Source organism: Mandrillus leucophaeus, unplaced genomic scaffold (genome assembly GCF_000951045.1).
Source record: "Mandrillus leucophaeus isolate KB7577 unplaced genomic scaffold, Mleu.le_1.0 Scaffold1110, whole genome shotgun sequence".
NCBI lineage: Eukaryota > Metazoa > Chordata > Mammalia > Primates > Cercopithecidae > Mandrillus > Mandrillus leucophaeus.
This window is the reverse complement of record NW_012099322.1, coordinates 427227-452036: the sequence shown is the minus strand read 5'-3', so window position 1 is coordinate 452036 and position 24810 is coordinate 427227. Positions and strand designations below refer to the sequence as shown.

The 24810-nt window shown below is 43.3% G+C and overlaps 1 protein-coding gene across 1 annotated transcript; it reads right to left on the bottom strand.

The window, feature by feature from the left end:
• Positions 1-1698: 1698 nt before the first annotated feature.
• On the bottom strand, positions 1699-17994 carry CMPK2 (cytidine monophosphate (UMP-CMP) kinase 2, mitochondrial). The gene is made up of 5 exons (XM_011993633.1): positions 17120-17994; positions 15568-15682; positions 13317-13518; positions 4826-5059; positions 1699-3359 (listed from the first exon to the last, which is right to left on the bottom strand). Exons 1-5 carry the CDS (start codon positions 17789-17791, stop codon positions 3236-3238), a joined length of 1347 nt encoding a protein of 448 aa, XP_011849023.1. The 5' UTR covers positions 17792-17994; the 3' UTR covers positions 1699-3235.
• Positions 17995-24810: the final 6816 nt, after the last annotated feature.

The following is a 24810-nucleotide window of genomic DNA, read 5'->3' as shown; positions in this document are numbered from 1 at the left end:
AAGTCTTTGTGCTGATTCCTTGATGGGCTGTAGGGGACTGGAGTTAGTCCAAGGGCCTTCAGATAACACTGAGGGGTAGCTCCAGTCAGAAACCTTCAGTTGCCCTGGGACCTTCCAATCCCACTTGACAGCTAGGCCCTCTGTGAAAGGAAACTAGATTGCAATAGACGAGAAGTCTCAGAAATGCAAGTAAAGGGTGAGAGTTAAAGGTCAACTATTAATCATTCTTCTAATGAATTCCCTTCTTCCCAGCCAATGCACCAAAAAGTGTTGTAGTCTTACCAATGCACCAAGATGTAACAGTCTCCTATTGTCTGAGATAATACCCAGAGTTCTTTGTCCTACTTCCAAGAAGATTAAGGAGTGCAGACATGAAGGTGAAGTTGGAGTGAAAGTTTAATAAGTGAAAAAATAAAGCTCTCTGCCAGCAGAGAGGGGGGGCTCTAATGGGGTGCCCACTATAAGGGCAGTTGTGGGGGGTTTATGGGCTGCAAAGGGGAAAGAATGTGCTTAGTCTACCAGCTGTCTTGAAGAAGGTGTGACTCAGCTTGGCCAGGCACCCTGGCCCAGGACCAATCAGAAAGCCTGGCCTAGGACATTTGCCTGGGACCAATCAACAGCTGAAGTTATGATTCATAGAGGCCAGACTCACAGTCCAAAAACTGGAAAGGAAAGGGCCCACTGGAACCCACTGGAGCCCACTGTGCCCATGCCCACAAAAGGAGAAAAAACTTTTTCCTGGGAGCCCGCTGACTATACAAAAGACAAAGGCGTTTTTTATGCCAGGACTTGTTCCCTCATCTGAGGGAGCCAGAGGTTTGTGCAAGCTTTTATCTGAATGGGCCAGAGGCTCTCCTATCTGTGCAGCCGCAGGCATGTCTCCAGGCACAACACCCTGTGCTAGTTCCCTTATCAGTGTCTGCAGTTTGATTTTTTCCCCAGGCTGCTTTTTACGTTATGTGGGATGAGGCACTTACTAGTGGGCGGAAGGCTCTCTGGGGACCCTTCCCTTGTTATTTACCTAAGGTAAGCTAATTCCTTTCAGTGTCATCCTTATCTCTTGGTCCTTAGATGGCTCACTATCACCTCTGAATACAGTTGATATGAAGAGTTAAAGGGGAAAAGGATAATATCCCCTTGACATTTCAGATATTCCTTCTGCTCACATACTATTGGCAAGAAACTAGCCAGTCACCCACCTCTAGCTGTAAGGGAGCCTTGGAAATGCACTAGGAATTCTTGGCACCCACGTACCAAGCTAAATATTACATTACCATGGAAGAAAGGAAGAATAAATTTTGGGGTAACTAATGGTCTATCACAGGAACAGAAACAAAGCTCATCTTGCAATGAGCAGAGCCAAGCAAAGGATTACCTGCCATCAGTTTTAGGGTAGGAGGTGCTATTTTACCGAATACTCGTAAGTCATACATACCTATCAGTATATAAAAAGTCCAGGTGTACAAAGAATAAATTACAAAAAGTCTTTAATATTTGTAATGAGGAAATGATATTTAAAAGCAAACAATAGCCCTCCCCTTTCTCTGAAAGCACTTTGACCACAAATTCCACTTAGCCTGCCAGCTCACACCTTTCAACTTCCTTTACCAAAATTTCCCTCCTTTATATCACAATATTAAAAGGGGAACTGAAAAAGCACGCTTCAGACAAATCAATACGTACCCAGGATGCCAGCACAGAGTAGTAAACCACAGCAAAGTTTATTCATGTGCAAGGGACATAAAGATACATTAATTGTTTGTTTTTCTGGGCTGCCAGTATAAGCTTTTCAGAATGTTTAAAGTAAATAAAACTAATAATACAGCTAGATACCACATTGCTAAGAACCCTAATGCTATTTATCAGCTTTAAAATACTTTCAACTGAAACCAATTACATTTTAATATATATAGATATATTATATAGAAATTAACTATAGCTCTTTTAAAAATCCTATGACATTAACATGAAACTTTATTAGAATTTAATATTCTATATGCAAACCTGATAAAACCTTAAATTTAATTATTTGGCAGTAATGTCTTCTTAAGAAATGGTAGATAGGATAAAATAATTTACAGTTTTATCTGCTTTTGAACTGGAAGGAATTTTAGGTAATCACCTGGTTCAACCTACTCCCTAAAGCCACATAGCTCTATAATTTCCCCTTCACTCAGCTACTTTTTTCTATCTAAAGATATCTCAATGCGATTTTGTATGTAATCATGAGACATTCAAGTGCAAGATAATTTACCAAGAAATCCCACTCCAAGATCCACTGTACTTACTGAACAAGACAAATTAAGTTTGTGTACTGAAAATACACAACAAACATTGCATTTAGCGTTTTGACTCCACTTTTAATTAGTGAATCATAGCTCCTACGCTGAGGAAACATATATTATGTATAGATCAATATAAATAAATTACTGGATTGGCTAAATGAAATGCACCCAGTTCAACAGAAAATGTGCATTCTATTCAGGGCCATACTTTAGATAAAAAAGAAAAGGAATATAAATAAGCAAAATATAATTCAGAGAAGGTTGGTTGCAGTTGGAGCATCTTGGCTTGAATGTCTTTATATATGACTCAGAAGCCTACCAGAAGGGCTCTGAGCCTCAGACACAAGACCAATGCCTTCTTTGTAAGTGTTCCTTACCCAAAACATGGCCCTGCAGGAGTGTCCTTGGATAGCCAGGACATATGGACAGCCTCTGCAGGAACACTTGGCTCTAGAATTTGGGACTGAGGGAGATGCAGCGAGCCCATCACGATGAGTGCAACCAGATGTGGAAGAAGCCAATGCTAGGCACGTCACGATCTCATCAGCATGCCAGTGTAGGAGAAGGAGGGGCTCCGGAAGCTCCTTGCTGATCCGGAAGATCTTCTCCGCTGCTTCTGTACACCTCGTGCTGTCTGAGTAAGACAGGTCTTCCAGAGATTTGGTAGTGATGAAGTGAAACTTATGTTCCAAGAAGATGTTTACTATGCCAGGAAGAAAGCAATTGCTGGCCTCTCACTGGAACATGATGAGAGGGTCCTTTGTGATGACAGGCCCATCAGTCAGAAGAGGGTATGATGGCTGAAGTAAAATGAAGATGCCTGGTCTCCAATTTTCTGCCACACAACATGCTTGTACAACAGAAATTTGGGAACACTGCGTAACAAATGGTGGATGTAGATGTTTCAAACAACATCTAATCTAGTTAGACATGGCACCTGGCCAGAGTAACTACAGTTCGTTAAAACTGTTTTGGATTAGGCTTAATACCGTCTGCAGGACCTTTTCTCTGCAGGGGCTGGCATCAACCACATGGCAGCCAGGATTCTCCATCCGCTGGTAGGACATTTCTACCCTGGGGACAGGCAAAACACAAAGAGTTGGTCTACTTTTTCACACAGCTATTTGCATTAATGTTCGTTTCCTACCATAGCATAAACAGCTTGAAGCAAGCTTCCCATGTCATTTATCTCACTGTAACTAGCTTTGCCCACAGAAGACGTTGATGCATTTTATTTAATAAATAATAAACGAATGATAATGTTTAATAGCTAGCATTTGTTGAATACCTGTTTTCTGCCAAGTATTAGCATTTTGCATGACTTTTCTCATTTAATTCTCAAAGTAACCTTAGGAGGGAGACTATTGTCATCCCTCTTTTGCAGAGAAGGCAACTGAAGCTCAAAGAATTTAGGTAATTTGTTCAGTGGCAAATTTCCCCCAAGTCTGTGCCCTGAATAATTTTCATACAAGCCAGAGTCCTTAATATATGCATGGGACTCTTCTGATATTTTGCCAGAAATCTACATATCCTTTCCATGCTAGCTAGCCTTCATGTGTATACAGAGTGACTAGTGCCTATATCTTTATGGAATCCTCACAGCACTGCGGTTAAAACACGGGTGTCGAGGTGGATCGTCTGCACTCACAACTCTGCTTGACTACTTCCTAGCCAAGTGAATTGGTCAAATCTCTTATCCTCCGTGTCTCAGTTTCCTCTGCTGCAAAATGAAGACTGAAACCATACCTCCCTTGCAAATGTTCACTGAAGTTTAATGGAATTAATATAAGCCAACTGCTTAGCACAGTATCTTAACCCCCAGCAGCTACCATTATTCATAACATTACTATGTTATGGTAACAGAGCTGTCATTGTTTAGTTAGAGAAAATATTTCTGCTTCAGTTTTTAAAGGCAGTGCTGTAGAACTGATTCATACTCAGTCACGAGGCAGGAGGCCTGGCCAGACTCTCTTCTGCTGTTGTGTTTATAACTTTCTAATTAAAACAAAAACACTGGCTGCAAAATCAGAAAGATTTTAATCCCAGTTTTACTACTGAATACTTATGTACATTTCGACAAATCACTTAATCCTTTGAGCCTTAAAGTTGCAAACTGTAAAATGCGGCTAATGTTTTCCTCGCAAGGATGACATAACATCAGTAAAATGCCTGACACACGGGAAGCATCTAATAGGTAAATGTTACTGTGAGCTCATTACCTAGTGCTCTGTGTGATTTTGCTATGACTGGGGAAACTGAGGCACAGTCCCTTACTGTCTTACCCAGGTGCAGCTGCTCCTAGCACAGCCAGGATCAGCGGCAGGGTCTGATCCCTAGTCTGATGACCTTTGCTTTAAGATAGCAATGCTGCAGACCTGTGGTGACAAGCCCACTGGAAGGGGATGAAGTAACTTAGAGGATGTTGCCTCTTGCATTTGAAAACTGGAAACAGTATCACTTCCTCACAATCCTAAAGCCAGTGCCAGTGGCGCATCTCCCTTCAGGAACGCCTGCCGCTCACATTGCATCGGGACACCTACTTTTGACGAAATACACTGTTGGCCTCAAGTTCTGCCTCTTCCCTGGTCTTCTCCATGCCCCGGCCCTGGAGCCTCTGCAACCTCTCCTCAGGACTCACGGTGAGCAGCAGGATGAGGTCAGGTTTAAGCAGGTCCTCTGGCCACTGGTATACAGGGTGATGGGCTGGGGGCAGGTGCTGGAGACCCCCACTCACCTCGGTGGCTATGGCATAGGTGGCAGTGCTGTGCCAGTACCTGAGAAGGAATGGGGCAGTGAGTTCTCTGTCTGCAGAAGAAGTCAAAGTAGCATCTGAAAATCAGCAGCCGGGAATGATGAAACCAGGTTTGGCTCTACAGACGGTTTTCTAGTATTGAATAAGTTAAATAAAATTAAATTTCATAAACTAAAAAATGTTATACAATATTGTTTAAAACATAAAATTGACAACAGTAATAATGCAGCGTGTTCTTCACATAGCTCCATTGACGTATCTCAAACTACCATTTAGTGTGGCCTCCGCCATCACATCTTTTTGGTCCTGCTGTCCGAGTTCCTCTATGAAAGAATGGAGGGTGACAGGGGACGATGAACCTGTTTGGCAGTTCATTTGTATTTAAGGGCTGTGTCTTGGCAGACTAAAAACCTGGAAAGGCCATGTCAGTTCCTACACCTTCAGTTCTTTGTTTTTTTGTTTTTTGCTCTTGGTGTTTTTGGGATGGAGTCTCACTCTGTTGTTGCCCAGGCTGGAGTGCAGTGGCAGGATCTCAGCTCACTGCAACCTTTGCTTCCCAGGTTCCAGCAATTCTCCTGCCCCATCCTCCCAAGTAGCTGGGATTACAGGCATGCACCACCACGTCCAGCTAATTTTTGTATTTTTAGCAGACATGGGGTTTCATCATGTTGGCCAGGCTGGTCTCAAACTCCTGACCTCAGGTGATCCACGTGCCTTGGCCTCCCAAAGTGCTGGAATTACAGGTGTGAGCCACCACGCCTGGCCCAATTCTTTAAAATCCTAAAATTTTGATCATTTTAGAATTGAACTCCTCTCCACAGTGGAAAGTACACAGTGGTATCCACATAATAAATTCCCTGTGTCACCTGGACTGTGCGTCATTCTGCCTGTGCCCCCCACCCCACTTGTTTTGTAGATGTAGGTAAAAGCCATCGTAGCTGATACAGCCTCAATCTCCTTATCTGGAAAACAGAGATCATGCAAGGTTTGTTTGCCTTCCATAGTTGTTGCAACCTCTCCTCTGGACCTCTGTGCTTTAAAAAAAACTGTATCACACTGTTACTATAAGATAAATATCTAATTCTTATCAGACACTGGTTATAACTAAAGCCAGATCATTGCAAATTATGATAACAGAATACAGGACAGCACTGAAAAGGACGCAAGAAAAAAATTCACTTGCGAGTTGATCATCCTGACGCCATTCATCCTTCAAAGCCCTTGCTCACCTCCAAAAGTGTGCTCTGAGAGCTTCAGGCCACTGCCAGCTCCTGTGAGTTCTGCCTGGGCACCTTCCTAGGTGTTACTTACCCAGCTCCTGTCACTCACAAACTTGTACTTTCAGCTTCTCTGTCAGACGGATTTTGTCCCGCAAGCTCAAAAAAGCCAATCAGGGTCTCCGTTTTCTTTTTCTGGTACTTAAACTATAATTTACACCATGGTCTGCGCATGCTCCAGATTCACTGAATTAAATGCCCATCGATGAATACCGAGTCTGATATCATCTTATTTTTAAAGTCTTCTTTATTGTAGAAAAATCACCAGCAAGAATAGATTTTTAAAGGTAATAGGGGTGATTAAGTCTCCAACTCTAACCACAGTCCCGTTAAAAATTACTGTCTCTCATATTTTTCAGCTAGATGATGGTATTGTCTAAAATGGGTTTCATTAAAATCTTTAAACATGAACAAAACCCACAAAGACAACAAATAACTGCTCTTTTCTTTTCATCTGACAAGGTGATACAGCATTTCTTTAAAGAACTAAATTGCAGACAATTCACACACACAAAGACGACAAATCAAGGGAAGAATTAGGGACCCGTTTTCTATAGAGTTCTCCCTAGACAATACAGCTGCTTGTTTTAAATAATCACACCCTTAGCCCATCAATTTCAGACGCTTCCCACTCTTTAGTATTCTCCAATCCTGCCATCAGGGAAGCCACATTAGTTCAAATCAAAAGCAATTTGCCAACACATACACAGCTCATATTATAATGCTTTATATTTTAATAGCAATTTCCTATTTTCAGGGCACTTCCACACACATCCACTCACTGAATCTTCATCACAACTCCTGACCGTAGGAAGGGAAGGGGGCATGAGTATCCCCACTTAACAGATCGGAAAACTGGGGAACAGAGCGCAGAAATCCCTGCCCGCACACAGTGGCCAGTGCTGCTTCAGGATCCGCAGGCATCCTAGGAAATAATGTGCCTCGAAAGTCATACCCTGCTGGGAAAACCTTAGTTTTTTTCAGTGCTTTTTCAGTCCTTTTCGGTGCTGTCCTGTATTCTGTTATTATAATTTGCAATGATCCGGCTTTAGTTATAACCAGTGTCTGATAAGAATTAGATATTTATCTTAGAGTAACAGTGTGATATAGTTTTTTAAAATAGTTTTGATACAGGACTGTATCAAAAAAAAGATATCAATTTGGTTTGGTTCTTTGTCCCCACCAAAATCTCCTGCCAAAGTGTATTAGGTTGGTGCAAAAGTCATTGCAGTTTTCGCCATTAAGCATAATATCAAAACCCACAATGACTTTTGCACCAACCTAATAATTCTCATTGTTGGAGATGAGGCCTGGTGGGAGTTGACTGGATCATGGGGGCAGACATCCCCCTTGCTGTTCTCGTGATGGTGAGTGAGTTGTCACAAGATCTGGGGGTTTAAAATGTGTAGCACTTCCCCTGGCTCGCTCGCTTTGGCTCTCTCTCTCTCGTGTTCTCTCTCTTTCTCTCTCTCTCTCCTGTTGCCATTGTTTCCTCTTCAACTTCTGCCATGATTGTACGTTTCCTGAGGCCTCCCCAGCCATGCCTCCCATATAGCCATGTGGAACTGTCAGTCAACTAAACCTCTTTTCTTTATAGATTACCCAGTCTCAGGTATGTCTTTATAGCAATGTGAGAATGAACTAATACGGATATCACATATGATAACATCGGGCACATTAACAATAGGGCAAAAACATTTTCCAGGCAAAGCATTCCCATAAACGATCGAGATTTCGTATCCTTCTCAGTTCATCCTAAGATTCCACATAACTTGCCAACTTTGAAATTCTTATTGTGTTATCCCCATTGCCATCCCCATTGTCATCCCAGGGTTAAAACGGCTCATGGGCCATCACAGTCTAGACTGTAGCAACAGCCTTCTAGCTGATTCTTTTTCCTTTCCTGCCCCTCCCCCACCACACACTTTATTCTCCACATACACTCAGGGCGGTCTCTTGATGGAATATTTCAGACATACAGAAAAGTGTACAGAGAAAGATATAGTTTCAAGAAAGGAGTAGTAGTTCTGTGTCCCGATATCACAAATCAGCTTTTCAGTGACCAGCTTACCCACCAGGAACAAGTGGAAAAGCTAGAGGAGTCAAAATTAAAACCTGCTAATACTAAATGTCAACAGGGTTGTTAGTCACAGGGACTTGACAAACACTGCTGTTGGGAGGGGAGGAGACTCAACATTCTTTCAACCCCTTTAGAATACTTTTTGCAACACCTACCAAACCTGAACAGCCACAAACCCCATGCCCCTGCAGTTCTGTTCCTGGGAACCTATGCAACAGAATGGCATCCATATGTGCACCAAAAATGTATGAAATTTAGTTCACAATAACAGAGACAAATCTTCAAAACACATGTGGTATGAAAGAAGTCAGGCGCAAATAGAACTCCGTATCTAACAAATAGTTGCATCTGTAGGCAGTTTAAGAACAGGCAGAACTAATATATGGCTATGTCAGTTGGGACAGTCACCACCCCTGGGGATGAAATGGGCAATGACTGGGTGGGGGCAGAACAGGGGTGTAGGGGCTGTGGCAGGCTCTCATTCTTGATCTGAGTACAGGTGACTTGGCTGTGTTGACTTCTTGAAATTCCTTGAGATTTACATTTATGATTAATGTTATTTACCAACTATGCCATACTTCAATGCAATTGCTTATGTTTACAAAAATAAGTAAATCTTTGGAGAAAATGAACATTCAAGAAATGTTAAGAAATAATCCAATCACAATCGAAGTCCTTCTGAACTCCTTCTCAACCACATTTATCTCTACTTTCCAGAGAACAACTTTCTTAAATCTGCTGTTCAACATCCTTTCATTTCTCTACTCTTTGCAGTATGAATAACTGTGAGTGTATTCTACTGAACGCTCAGTAGAGCGTTGGTGACTTGACATTTTCATTCAACATTATGATTTTGTAATGTGTGCGCTCTCATGCATTGCACAACATATTTACACTGCTGCTGTATGGTTCTCCACCTTATAAATATGCTGGTATTTATTCATGCTTTCTCCTGTTGATGGGCTTTAGGTGTTTCAAATTTTGCAACAGTATGAAGGAAGCTGAAAGAAACTTTTGTGAGTGTTTCTTCAACAGGCAGGAGCAATCTTCCACTTTGCTACATCTTCTCAAACTGCTCTCCAAGTGATTATGCCAGTATCATATGATATGCTCTGACCAGCATCATCTGAAAGTTTCTATTGATCCATATCATATGAGGAAACTTTTAGTTACAGTAGTTTCACCAACTAGATGGGAGTAAAATGAAATCCAGATGGGAGTAAAATGGAATCTCACAGTGACTGTAATCTTTTCATCCCTGTGCCATCGTGATGTAAGTTCAGTATGACCTACTTGTCATATTCTTTCTCCTTTCTTAGAGTATTTTTAAAGCTACTTTTTTCTTCTTTTTTGTTTTATTGTTTTTGGGATTTTTTTTTTGAGACAAGGCCCCTCTTGCTCTGTCACCCTCTTGCTCTGTGATTGTAGCCTTGACCTCCTGGGCTTGAGGGATTCTCCTTCCTGAGTCTCCTAAGTAGCTGGGACTACAACTGGGCACCACCATACCCAGCTATTTTTTTTCCTTTTCTTTTTTTTTTTTTTTTGTAGAGATGAGGTCTCACTATGTTATCAAGGCTGGTGTTGAACTCCTGGGCTCAAGCACTCTTCCCACCTCAGCCTTCCAAAGTGCTTGGATTACAGGTGTAAGCTACTGCACCTGACCTAAAGCTATTTCTTACAGATGAATTTTTAAAGTACATATCAGTTTATGTCTCTCCTTTATCAGAAACATTCCAGTGGCTCCCCAGTGCACTCTAAAATCCACTCTATGCCATGGCCCACAGGCCCTACAGATCTGCCCCAACCTTCCTCTTCCCATTCATCCACAAAGCACCTCCTCATCTACTACGTTTCCAGAACATAGACCATTTTCTAGTTGTCAGATATGTTAACTTATTTCAGTTCAGTCTTAGCTTCATTCTTGCAGATTCCTCTCTACACACTGCTTTCTGTTACCTGGGAATTTTCACATTTGGCTTTTTTTTTTTTTAAATCAGGGCTCTGACTAATGGTGCTTTCTCAGACAGGCCTTCCTAAACCATATCTAGTGGGAGGTTAGCCATTTTCTAGCACATTACTTTGATTTTTTCTTTTCCCTGCATTTATCATGCTTTGATATTGTCTTATCTCATCTTATGTATTATTTTATGTATTTGTTCACTTGATACTTTTCTTCTCCTAAAATGTTAAGTTTGCTCAATGAAAGTAGGGAACAATCTATCTCATTGTTATGGTTTGGCTGTGCTCCCACTCAAATCTCAGCTTGAATTCTCATGTGTTGTTGGAGGGATCCAGTGGGAGCTAATTGAATCACAGGGTCAGGTCTTTCCCATACTGTTCTCATGGTAGTGAATAAGTCTCATGAGACCTGATAGTTTTAAAAAGGGGAGTTTCCCTACACAAGCTCTCTACTCTTGTCTGCTGCCATGTGAGATGTGCCTTTTACCTTCCACCATGACTATGAGACCTCAGCAACATGGAACTGTAAATCCACTAAACCTCTTTCTTTCGTAAATTGCCCAATTTCGGGTATGTCTTTATCAGCAGTGTGAAAATGAACCAATACAGTAAATCGGTACCAGAAGTGGGGTGCCGCTGAAAAGATACCCAAAAATGCGGAAGTGACTTTGGAACTGGGTAACAGGCAGAGATTGGAGCAGTTTGGAGGGTTCAGATGAAGACAGGAAAATGTGGGAAAGGCTGACCTCCCTAGAGATCTGTTCAATGGCTTTGACCAAAATGCTGATAATGATATGGACAATGAAATTCAGGCTGAGGTGGTCTTAGATGGAAATGAGGAACTGGTTGAGAACTGGAGCAAAAGTAACACTTGTTATGCTTTAGCAAAGACATTGGCAGCATTTAGCCCTTGCCCTAGAGATTTGTGGAACTTTGAACTTGAGAGAGATAATTTAGGGTATCTGGTGGAAGAAATTTCTAAGCAGCAAAGCATTCAAGAGGTGACTTGGGTGCTGTTAAAGGCATTTAGTTTTAAAATGGAAAAGAGCATAAAAGTTTGGAAGATTTGCAGCCTGACAATGTGACAGAAAAGAAAATCCCATTTTCTGAGGACAAATTCATGCTGGCTGCAGAAGTCTGCATAAGCAATGAGGAGCCAAATGTTAATCACCAAGACAATGGGGAAAATGTCTCAAGGGCATGTCAGAGACCTCTGCTGCAGCCCCTCCCATCACAGACCCAGAGGTTTAGGAGGAAAAAAATGGTTTCGTGGGCCCAGGGTCCCTCTGGTGTGTGCAGCCTAGAGACTTGGTGCCTTGTGTCCCAGCCACGCTAGCCTTGAGCAAAAGAGGCCAAGGTACAGCTCAGGCTCTTGATTCAGAGGGGGCAAGCCCCAAGCCTTGGCAGCTTCCATGTGGTATTGAGCCTACAGGTACACAGAAGTCAAGAATTGAGGTTTGGGAACCTCCGCCTAGATTTCACAGGATGTATGGAAATGTGGGGATGTCCAAGCAGAAGTTTGCTGCAGGAGTGGGGCTCTCATGGAGAACCTCTGCTAGGGTAGTGCGGAAGGTAAATGTGGGGTTGGAGCCCCCACACTGAGTCCCTACTGGGGCACTGCCTAGTGGAGCTGTTTGAAGAGAGTCACTGTCCACCAGACCCCAGAATGGTAGATCCACCGACAGCTTGCACCGTGCACCTGGAAAAGCTACAGATAACACCAGCCTGTGCAAGCAGCAAGGAGGGAGGCTATACCCTGCAAAGCCACAGAGATGGCACTGCCCAAGCCCATGAGGACCCACCTCTTGCATCAGCATGATCTGGATGTGAGAAATGGAGTCAAAGGAGATAATTTTGGAGCTTTAAGATTTGACTACCCAGCTGGATTTCAGACTTGCATGGAGTCTGTAGCCCTTCTGTTTTGGTCAATTTCTCCCATTTGTAATGGCTGTATCTAGGAAGTAACTAACTTGCTTTTGGTTTTACAGGTTCATAGGTGGAAGAGACTTGCCTTATCTCAGATGAGACTTTGGCTGTGGCCTTTTGACTTAATGCTGAAATGAGTTAAGAGTTTGTGGGACTGTTGGGAAGGCATGATTGGTTTTGAAATGTGAGGACATGAGGTTTGGGAGAGGCCAGGAAGGGAGTGATACGGTTTGGCTGTGTCCTCACCCAAATCTCATCTTGAATTCCCATGTATTGTGGGAAGGACCCGGTGGGAGGTAATTGAATCATGGGGGCAGGTCTTTACCATGCCATTCTCATGATTGGGAATAAGTCTTACAAGGTCTGATGGTTTTAAACAGGGGAGTTTCCCTGCACATGCTCTCTACTCTTGTCTGCCACTATGTGAGATGTGCTTTTTACCTTCCACCATGATTGTGAGGCCTCCCTAGCCCCATGGAACTCTAAGTCCATTAAACCTCTTTCTTTTGTAGATTGCCCAATCTCAGGTATGTCTTTATTAGCAGCATGAAAATGGACTAATACACTGGTTTATCATTGAATCCTCTGAATTGAGACTAGTCTTTGGCACACAGGAGGTGTCCAGTAAGTATTTGTTGAATAAGCCAATGAACAAATGAATGACTGAAAGTATAGACTCATTAATGTCCCCAGTATGCTATTTCCAGCTTACCTTGGCAAGTTACTTTACCTTTCTGAGATCTACAGTTCTCATCAGTAAACTGGGAATAGCATTTAACATTCACCTACCCAAGTTATAGCTCCAGATACTAGTATTATATATGTAATTCTCTACCAATGCCAGTGCTTAGTATAGGTAATTAACAATTCATAAGCAGAATTTCTATTATTATCATAATACAGTTTGACTTAAACACAATTTTTTCCTGGCATATACATGTATGTATACACACACACACACACACACACACACATTCTCTCTCTCTCTCTCATATATTAAGGAGAAAATGCCTAATTCAAGGCATCTTTATACCCACCTGTCTACAATCACAGGAGATTTGGCAGATTCTTTAGCTATTTCAGAGGCTACAATATAATTGCCCAAAGAGTAAAAAGCTCTTCTAATGATAGTTGGTTCATCATCAAAGATTTTCCTCCACTGGCCAATGCAAGAGGGTGGTGACTTTAAGAGGACAGCCTTAAGCGAATCTGCAACTGACTGGGTCACCGTGGTTTTACCTGCGGATCATACACAAAGTATATACGTGTTAACTACAGTCCAAAAGTTAATATTGACATAGAAAGAGCACAGACACTCTCTCAACCTGCAAATAAAATGAGCAGACTAAATAACAGGATTCTTTATAAAAAGCTATAGACCCATAGGAAGGTAGGATTCCTCTGTGTGGTATTAGGACACCTGGAGGAAAAACTCTCGTTAGTGATCAAATCTGATATTGGGAGTCTAGATACAAGAGCCCCTTTTATGTGTGACTTTTATTCCCAGCAGCCCAGCTACTGCTTACCCTCTTACCATGTTCCCCACCCTGAAGACTTTCTCTCGTCTTACTGTCTGTAGTTGATGAACCCACAGCTGGCATCCACAGCAACTCTTCTCGCCCCTCCTCTCTTTCTACCTTCTTCATACCCTGCTTCCACTTCTGTGCAATCCCTTTCCAATTTCCAGGCCTGGTTCTACCACTCACTCCTGTGCTTGCCCCTTTGGGCTTGGCCTTTAGAGCTTTTGTATCTGCTTTAGGTTTCAGCCTTCTCCTCAAAGGCACTGCTCAGGCCTCATTGACTTTCTGACTCCCCCTTGCACAACCTCAGGTGACAGATTAGCCCCTTCCCAGAGCCCATCTCACAATTCTCAGCTGCTGCCTGGAGCTCAGGACAGGTGGTGATGAGATGATCTACTCCAGCAAACTGTGCACTAGTTTCTCTGAGCTCCTACTGTTTCAATTTATTTATAAGTTTCTCTATCACATACTTAACACTTTATTGCCAACTATCTACTTTCTTTTTTTCTTGGGTTATCAGGATGGACCTTAACAGTAGCTACCATTTCTCAGTGTCTACTAGGAGCCAAGTACTCAGCACGTTATGCTCCTAATTCTCCCAGTGACCCTGCAAAATAGTTATTATTCAATCATCTTACAGATGAAGAAACTGAGCACTGGAGAAGTTAACAAATTTACCCAAACTCACCCTCCTGGCAGGCCTTGGTGCAGGATGCAAATGCAGGGCAGACAGAACCACTAGCCTATGTTCTTTCTGCCACTCTACGCTATCTCCTTGTAACATTTGTATGTGTGGATGCTTGTGTTGAGGCAGAATTTTTATATCTCCTGTAATCCCACCAAATCTAAATTAGCTGTGGGTACAAAATAAATGATCAACAAAACACATCAACTGAAGGATTGATGGTGTTACAATTCCCTCTGCAGCTGAAAGAAACTATGACTGGTCCTGGGCACAGCCAGTACACCTGAGTGATGACAGCTGGTCTCCCTGAAGGCCAGGGCATGGCCCGATCCTTCATATGGAGCCAGGATGGTCAACATGGGCCACATCTCCCTAGCTGAGTATACAAGTGCCTCTATATGGAAATTGCCTTTTATATTATTAAAAGTCTGTACCCCTCAAGTTTACACAGGAGGAGAAACTCCTGTGCTGAACCACTCGGATGCTAGTTCTCCAGCATCAACCCTCCCCTCGGTGTGTCCTGGGCCACAGGAGCAGCACTTCTGCCCCTTTTGTACTTTGGGCTAATGTGAGCACACATTGTATTTTGACCTCAGTTTGACAGCTCAGAAGGCTTTTTTTCTTCCATTTCCTAGTTCTTCCACATTTTGCTCTAGAAGAATCTCTGAATTGCCCGTGGTTCCTGGACACATCACCCTGGTTCAAGCCCCTGCACCTTTGCCCATGCTATTTCTTCTGTCTGGAGGATGCTACCTGCTTTCATCACCTGACCAACTCCTATCTGTACTTAAAATACAATCCAGGTATCACGCACTCCACCCCACAAAGCCCCCCAGAGGCCAGCTTCAGTGCCCTCCCTATGTTCCGCCAGACCACTGAGGGTTCGCGCCCACACACCATGCTGCTTCATATTGAAGGTCTTATTCATCTCTGCATCCCAGGGCCTGCCTAGCACAAGGCCTGCCACACAGTAGGGGCACACAGAAGGCTCCATATAAAGTTTTGTTTTGCAGGAAGTATTTCTGTTTCTGCACCTAATCAGTTAGTGTCATTGCCTATAACTAAAAGGTAATATTATCTTACCCGTGGCATCCAGTCCTTCGATGGCAACAACCTGGCACTTTCCTTTCTGGACCTGTTTTGGGCACTGGTCGACCAGGTCAAGCACCGCCCGGGCTTCAGGAATAAAGGAGGTACACTGTAAAACAACGTCTATCCGTCAGCAATGAAGCCAGGGGGCTTTTGCAGAAATCACACCTAAATTGCTGGGCACAACATTATAGGCCTAAGTTATACTGAAAACGTGCCAGACCATGGAAATTCAGAGTATTTGATGCTAGGGTGGACTGGAGTGTTTTATTTTATATTAAGTAGCCGAGGCTCGAAACAGCTGTCCCTGTCTGGATCGCTCGGTGGCATGCAGCCCTCACTGAGCAGCTCTGAGAAAGGCCAGGCAAGGCACATCATTAGTGTCCTGTGACACAGCAACATGGAACTACAGGCCCACTGGGAACACAGTGTCACAAGAATGGGAAATCAGCTACACAGTGAGCTGGAGACAGCAGTCTGCATCTGCAGCATGTCCTCTCCTAGCCACTCAGGAGACTGAGCAAAAGAGCCAAGCACAGCAATCACAAAGCCAGCAGAGTAGCATCCCTCTGGGAATTTCCAGTTCCTCAATGTGCATTATCTCACTGCACGCTCACGGCAACTCACAGCGAGGCTCAGACACTCATGTGCTTGCTCTGAGCAAGGCAGTCTTTTAAGTGCTTTACAAGTATTCAGTTGCCAATCTCTGTGATAGCTTTGAGGTGGTGGTTGGGGGTACTATTATAATTCCTAGCCTATGAATTAAGGATACTGAGGCAGAGAGTTGAAGAAACTTGCTCAAAGTGACACAGTTAATAAATGCCAGAGTTTAAATTTAAATACACGTGGTTGATCTTGCACTCTTAACTGCTCCACAACGCTGTCCCGTAAGCTTGGAAAATATTCCCAAGATCCGTGGGGCATCCTCAAGGGTCATCTGTGCCACAGGAGGAAATCTGCCTAGCCTGCGATCAGAAAGAATCTTCAGTCTCTTTCTTTGAGTACCTGCTGTGAGTCAGATGTTTCCTTAATCATCAGGACAACACCGCAAGGCAGGAATTGTACAAGTCAAAGGGTCAACCTTAGAGTAGTTGAGTAACCTGTACAAGGTTCATGGCCAGTCGGTAGGTAAACACTATTTAAGTCTAAATTTCTTAAACCGCCTAAACTCATGCATTTTCTTTTTCACCCCAAGATCCTCGAATGGTGATCATCAGCAAATAAAATTACTTCCCAGCTGACATTATTTTCCCTTACTCCCGGCAACCCCTTTACTCCCTCTGTAGTGCTGTTGGGATGCTTTGACAGCAAGCATCGCGTGGCCTGGTGTAGGTCTATGTTCCACATCAGGTTGGAAGATCCTTGCAAACAAGAATCTTGAAAGAGTTGCCTGGCATACAGGACACCTTCCCTACCTGATTTGCGAACGGAAATAAACAAACCACCCAGGCAAGAACCGGCTTTACAGACCAGCCTCTTGGTTCAGTTCTCTGGTCTGAAGGGTTCAGATGCCACGCTGGGCGCTGGAAAGGGACAGAACTCTTACCTCCTCCAAAACGGCCCGGGCGGCTTCCCGGTCCAGGAAGACTACGGAACTAGGCAAGTCTGGCACCACCGGGTGCAGCGGGGGCTCCGGGGCGGGCACGACCCGTGCGCAGCCCACCTGCAGCCGTCTGCCGTCTTGCACCTCCCAGAGGCGCTGCCACAGCTGGCCGCGGGGGTCGGCCTCGAACTCGCCTAGGTAGGGGCGTGGTGCCTCCTGGCAGGCGCCCAGCAGCTCGAGCAGCGCTTGCCGAGTGTCAGGGCCATCCAGGGGGTCGCGCAGCAAGAAGCCTTGCTGCGCGCCGGCCTGGCCGCCCGGGCAGTAGCAGAGCAGCCTGAGCAGCTGGCACCGCTGGAAGGGGCCGCGACGCAGCTGGTGCAGCAGGCGTTGGTGCAACCGCGCCGCCCGGACTCGGGCCCCGCAGCCGGCGTCCGGGGTCACCGGCACGCACAGCGAGTAGCTGCGCTCCGGGGGCCCCAGCAGCGCCGCCAAGCGGGGGTCGGGGGCGTCTGCGTCGCCGGGGTCATCGGCGCCCAGGGCGAAATGAGCCAGGGTGCAGTCGGGGAGCTCCAGGACGAAGCGGCGCGGCGGAGCCATGGCCCCAGCGCAGACCCCGCGCCGCCCGAGCAGCTGCCCCGAGAGTGGCCGGCGCAGAAGCGGGCGGGCGAAGGCCATGGGCGTCTCAGTGACGCCGCCCTCGGCCCCGCCTCAGAAAGGAAACCCGGCGGGAGCCAGGCGTCGGCGGGAAATGAAACCTGGCGGGAGCCAGGCGCCGGCGGGAAACGAAACCGAAGCGTTGCGGGGAAACGAAAGCCAGAGGCCCCGGCGGGGCAGGAGCCCTGAGGCTGGCGCGCTCTTCCGGCCTCTCCTCCTCGCCGCGAGATTTGCGCGATAAACAGCCGGCGCTCGGGAGCAAACGCTCGGCCCCGGGGCCCCAGGTGCGCGGCGCCGCCGGCCTGCGCGGTCCCCAAGCGCAGGCTCCCGGGGCTGACACCGAATGAGGCCCTGTGTCCTCGGCCCCAAGGTAGCTCCGTGTGCGTTCTGCGGGTGGCTGGCGGTCCCGACCCTGGTTTGAGTTGCTCCTCTGCGGCATATGCTGGGTGCATGGAGGGGGTGGGGGTGCACGCGCGAGGGACAGAGGGACAGAGAAGTCCCTTCCCGGTGTAACTGGCTCTGAAACGCCCACGTGCAGGCGCACTACTGCCCTTGGATGACTGACCAGGCCCTGCGGACCGTGGGCTCCCTCCCCGACCTCAACTCCTAGCTCTGACCCCGCGTCCCCGCCCCTCTAATCCTGCAGAGCTGCCTTCCTACGGGAACAGGGCGCAGTTCTGGCTCTTCCCTCTCCTGTATCTTATCTCACTTGTTCACTCACTCACCTGTGCACCCACTCACCTGTGTACAAGCTTTTCCCTTTTCCCAGAATTGCCCTCTCCTTTTTGCTGATTCCAACTGGGAAGTGTCGCCCAGATTGGCACCTCGAAATCGCCTTTCATCCACCAAATTGAAGTTTCCTGCACTAAGGTGAAGTGTGTCAGGATAGCACCCTCTGCCTGCCACAGTCCAGCATCAGCACTGTTGCTGCCCAACAGTGTAACTGCCCAACAGTGTATCAGTGTTTGCCCAGTTATATGGATATTTTATTCTGTGTTTACTCATTAACTGATGGCTTTTAAAACTGATATCAAACAAACAAAAGGATAATATTCTCCAGGGAAACTCTCTCAAAAATTTAGAATTGAGACAAAGATTGAAAACATTAGATGAGCTGAAAGCAGTTATATTTTTTATGTCTTAATAATATTGGGCTTAAACTTGGGATTATGTTTAATTCTGAAAAAAAGTATTTTTAACAAATGTGAAATATAGATAGATGGTTGGAGTGTGGGTTCATAGGCTAAGAAGAATTAGGAGTTTAAAATTTTTTAGCTCTTGGAGAATAGAATAATTTATCAGGAATTTCACTTTTGGACGTTTAGCATGTGCGAATGGTTTCACGTGTATGTAGTGTATGAAAGTAAGAGTCTCCCAGCCACTCCCTTTTCTTCTCTAAGACAGTACTGCATCCTCAAGCCTGCTGGACGTTTTCCCTATGCCATCCACCTCTCTGGATGTATTAGTCTATCTTGGCTGCCATAACAAAATACCACAGACTGGGCAGCCTAAACAATAGAAAATGTATTTTCTCAAAGTTCAGGTGGCCAGAGAAGTTGGAGATCAAGTTGCCATCAGGGTTTGCTTTTTCTGAGGCCTCTCTTTCTAGCGTGCAGATGGCCGCCTTCTCTCTTGTGTTCTCACGGCACCTTTCCTCTGTACTTGCATCCTTGGCGTCTCCTTGAAAGTCCAATTTCCTCTTCTGGAAGGGACACCAGTCATACTGGATTAGGGCCCACCATAATGTTCTCATTTTAATGTAATCACCTATTGAAAGCCTTATTTTGAAATAAGTCATACTGTGAGGAACTGGGGATTAGGGCTGTAATATGAATTTTGGGGGACATGATATAGCCTATAACCCTCCACATATCTGGGTTAGTAGCCTCTCCTGTATCCCCCACCAAGGCTTTTTGTATCCTCGGACTTTAACACTCCACAGTCACTTGCCAGTGCTCAGCTCCCACCACGGAGCACCTAGAGGGTAAGTAGGAAGACTAGCTTCTTCCTAACTTTTCTCTGAGCCTCCAACTGAAGGAAAACCTGACATACAGTTTGCCAAATGAAGCGTCCTATGTTTTTTTAATTTAAGTTTTCCTATTTTTCACCTACCTTTGCCCTGCAAAGAGATGTAAAGTTAAAAACACTGCAGTATCTGGGCTTAGTCAATATTATATAAGTGTTGAAGATGTTGAAGATATATCTTCATTCATAAAGAAACATTTCTGTTAGATTTTCAAGCCCCTTCAAATTTGTAGGACAGAGACTCTGAGAGCCACAGCTGGATGTTTATATTGGCTAAACGTGTCTGTAGCAGCCCACGCTTGCAGGTGGAAAGGAGAGAAGCTGCAGGCTGGGAAGATGCTTCAAAGAGGTGTCTTTAAATGAATGAATAGCACAGCTGTATCATAGGAAAAGCCACAATCTTCAACATTTACAGTATTAAACAAGAGAAAATGAAACTTTTCTAGCCATTCTGCTCCTAAGAAAGAAAGAAATAGAATGGAAGAATTAAAAATATAAATAACAATTCATAAATAATAAAATGAAAAAATAACGTTTTGCAAAAGAGCTTAGTTTTTGAAAACATGTTTAAACAGATGTGCTTCTAGGTAGTTTATTCAATTGGAAAAAGAAAGAAAATGCAAATCAGAATAGGAATAAATGAGATGATAGAACCACAAGTTGAAAAGGATGTCCGAAAGAGAATATTACAAACAATTCCACATTCGTAAAAGTGAATATTACAAAATAAATGATAAGCTCAGAAAATAAGAATTGATAAAATGAGCCCAGGATAGAGTGATGACTCTATAACCCAAATCCGAGGCTAGAAGTTAACAAAAGGGCTAAAAACACTGAGCAACTTTCAGAGATCAGGTCTAAGTAAATCATAAGCTGCATGAAAAGAAAGTTTATAAAAGCAATTTTCTGTGCAAGCAGGTTGGCTACAATTGAAAAGAAATTGTATATGAGTCTTTCTCAGGATTAAACTTTGATGTTAAAAATACACTGATACAGAACTTTAAAGTTTGGTCCCCTGTATTAAAACAAGGTTTTCTTAAAATACTGATTTGGTCTTAGCAAAATTGCAAGAGTAATTTTTAATTTGCAAATCTGTTCCCTTAATAGTAATCCTCTAAACTACGAACAGTTTCTGTTTCTGGCATATTTCCTCCTGAGATCTATATAATTTTCCTGTTTTCAGGTTGTAAATGCAGCGCTCTTTCTCTTGGTCCTTGAAAAGGTAAATTCTTTTTGCATGGCCACATGATAACCATCTCCTTCAACCTTTTTGTCATCTCCTGTAACTTTTTCTCTGGTTCTAACACTGCTGTCATGGCCTGATGCTAAAATGTTTATTTTGAAGTTCTAGAAAACCAAAGTTTTCCTTCATTATAACTTGATTTTACACTCTTGGCTTTTCTTGATGTGTCTGAATTGTTCCATGTAACCAGGAAGCTTCCTATGCTGTTCCTAAGAACCAAGGATTTCCATGTTCAAGGTACTAGTTTTCTTGTTTACATTTCTCTATAATAGCATACGCTTAGAATTCTGGATACACTCTTTCTGTGCCTGATTAAATTCAAATACCCTTTGCATCAGGTTTAACTTTCAGGTTATGCGAATGGGCTTTCCATAAGGAGAAGCAGTCATACTAAAGAGGTTTGTTTCCCCTTTACCTATTAGATAACTGGTCTAGTAAGCTAAGAGTCTGCGTTTTACTGAGATAATTTCTTTGCTTCATGTTGTTTTTATTAGGCTTTTCATTATTTAGGGAAACTGAACTTTAAAAAAAGGTAGGATTTTCACATCCATGTAAATCTGTATTCTTTTTGAAGTCTTCTGATTATCACTTTGTTTATTTAGCAGTGATATATGATTCTGGTTAATCAAGTATTTTGAACCTTTTGACACCTTTGGCAGGTTTCCTCAATACCAAAACCCTAAATTAGGACTCTTTGATCTTGTAGAGATACTAAATGATTAGACTTATTTGGCAAATCATATGTGAAGCATATCAAATGAGAAATGGTATTTAACTCCCTTTAAGTTATATTTATATAAATATGTTACTAATATGTGTTCCAGATTGCATGAGATCTTAAAATTCCGAGATGTTATATGATATGGTTTAGATTTGTGTCCCCAGCCAAATCTTATGGTGAAATTGTAAACCTCAATGTTGGAGGTGCAACTTGGTGGGAAGTGATTGGATCATGGGAGCAGGTCCTCATGAATGGCTTAGTACCAACTTGGTACTGTCCTCAGGATAGTGAGTTCTTGTGAGATCTAATTGTTTAAAAGTGTGTAGCACCTCCCCCCGACCAACATCTTTCTCTCTTGCTCCTGCTCTGGCCATGTGAGACATCTTCTCCCACTTTTCCTTCCGTCATGATTGTAAGTTTCCTGAGGCCTCCCCAGAAGCCAAGCAGATGCCAGCATGATGCTTCCTGTACAACCTGCATAAACATGAGCCAATTCAACGTCTTTTCCTTATAAATAACCCAATCTTGGGTATTTCTTTACAGCAATACAAGAATTGACTAATATATCATAATATGTGTTATCAGTCTTGAGTATGATTGTTTTGTTAAATGATTGTGTGCCACAAAAATATCTTAATTTTCTTTTAAATTTTCTTGCAATTATTTCTACATTCTTTCTAACAATTTCCTTGTAAACTCTCATCAGAGTTTTTATCATGGCTGTTCTGTATTTTTCTCCTCCACAATTATTGTTTTAAATTCTTCCCTAGTAGCATTTGCAATCAGCTATAGCCCAAAATTACTAATTAGAATTAAGGAAAACAAATAACTGAAAGTGAGTAATTGATAAGGATAATTTTATGACTTTTATTTAAAATGTTGGTTCTAAAATATTTTTTCAGATTCAAGAAATTTTTCTTTCATTAGCTATAGTTTACAATAATTTGGTGAAGTATACTTTTGTGAACACCAGTGGAAGCATTTGCCTTACTCCAAACTTGAGTCCTCCAAAATTCAGACACTATTTGTGAGCATTCTTACTGTGTTTCTGTAAGTTCAGTAAACATCTGCTCTCCCTTTATAAGCAGGATACTATTGGAAATGCTGATTATATTGCTAGGCTTTGACTGAAAAGTCATATTTAAGAAGGGTCATAAAATGCCTGACTTCAAGAGTTCCCAGCCTTATAGTGAATGCATAAAACTTGTCACTTCCTGCTGGGCCCAATAACCTTAAGACCCTAAATAAAATCTAAAGCCTGCCTTGATTTGGCTTCTTAACCTCTAGAGTTTCTAAAACCTGAAAGTTCCTGTATGATTAATGTGGAGAGAAAAAGTCATGTTCTTAAGAAAAACTAACATGCACCTATTATTAGCCCTGTGCCCTGTTTTCAAGTTCTGGTTTTCTACCTGTAGACTGGACTGGATCCTGAGTTCTCCTAATTTCCTACAATATCTGGCTACAATTAAACCCTGATAAAGTTTACCAGCCCTCTTCCCTCAAGCAGAACTATAGAGCCTCTCAGGACATTTCCCTTACTCGAATTACTCAGCTAGGGGAATTAGGTATTAAGATTGGAGAAAACTCATCAGAGCTCTGGTCAACACTGGGGCTACTCTGTCCATCCTTAACCCCAGCATGCTTTCCGTGGACCCTCCCCAGGGTTCTGAATTCATCCAGATGGTTGGGGTAGCCAATCAACCTATGATGGTTCCTAATCTTCACCTATCGTTTTCCAACTAGTACCCCTCATGGGCAGTTGTTTTTCGTTCGGGCTTCCACACACTTCCTAGGAAGGGACTTCTTAGAAATATTCCAGGCCCGTATTTTATTCTCCCAGAAAGGAGAAATAATACTTGAGTTATCCTCACCAGGAGATTTTGCCACGGAAATACCTTTTCCCAAATTCCCATCTATTCAGTTATCCCCACCAGCACTACCTACCCTGTTCTCTAACAGTTATAATCCAACACTGATGATAACTCCTCAGATTATGAAAATAATAGTTGTTGATACTCTCAAGGATATAATTCATCTAGAAGAGTTAACCCTAGAAGGAGCTAGATTAGGAAGGTTTTTTGGGTCCCAATTTAAACTAGATTCTGCTTGGAATTCATAAATGATCAGAAACCCTTCCTGAACTGTTCACAGAATTGCCTGCTCCACCACCCAAGCGATCAGAGTGCAACAGAGGTCCATAGACTCCCTTGCTCGTGTGGTCCTAGACAAACACATTGCTTTAGACTCTCTCCTCCCTGCACAGAGTGATGTTTGCGCTGCTGCTGCCACTTTCTGCAGGGTAAATACTTCCAGGCAGGTTGAATTGGGAACATGTAAGATCTTAAGGCTAGCCAAATCTCTGAAAAACACCTTCAAAAAGCCTCCTGGCTGGACTTTCTAGGTTAAGTTTCTGATCTCCAGATATTTCCAGCTGGCTTCCGCTGCAGTAGGGTTCCTTCTGCATGCCACCCTACAAGTCTTGATCCTCCTCATGTTTGGCCTAAGCATTTGGCGCCTCTTTAAGATTTTCCTAGCCTATTTTAACTGATGCCTGCAAGAGACCCCCACTAGAATCGTGCTGACCTAACCTTTGAGACTTCAAACTTTCTCCAGCCAGAAAGGGGAACCAAGTTAACCCAAAAGCATTTGACTCAAATTTAACAGGTACCTGTATGCCTCTCATGATCACACGTGTATGCAGAAGTGAGATCTAGCAAAAAGTGATTTTCAATTGTGCAAGACCATGGCCTGAGAGTTTAAGAAACTTTGGGCTGAGATTTCAAGGACTTGAGATATAGCTACTGTTGAATATTTGGTAATCATTAAGCAGACAATTTTGCAGATGTTAAATGTTAAGTTAAACATGTTTAATGTTTTATTTTAAGTAAAATAAGTCATTTCTGTTTCAATTCAGAATATGACAGTATCAGAATAACAGGAGCTAACCCTAACTGAACACTTAAAGTTTGCCAGGCAAACTTCATTTCTCTGGATTTCTCAAAAATTGGCAGTTTTACTCTGCACAAAAATCGCATGAGATATGTGGCTTTG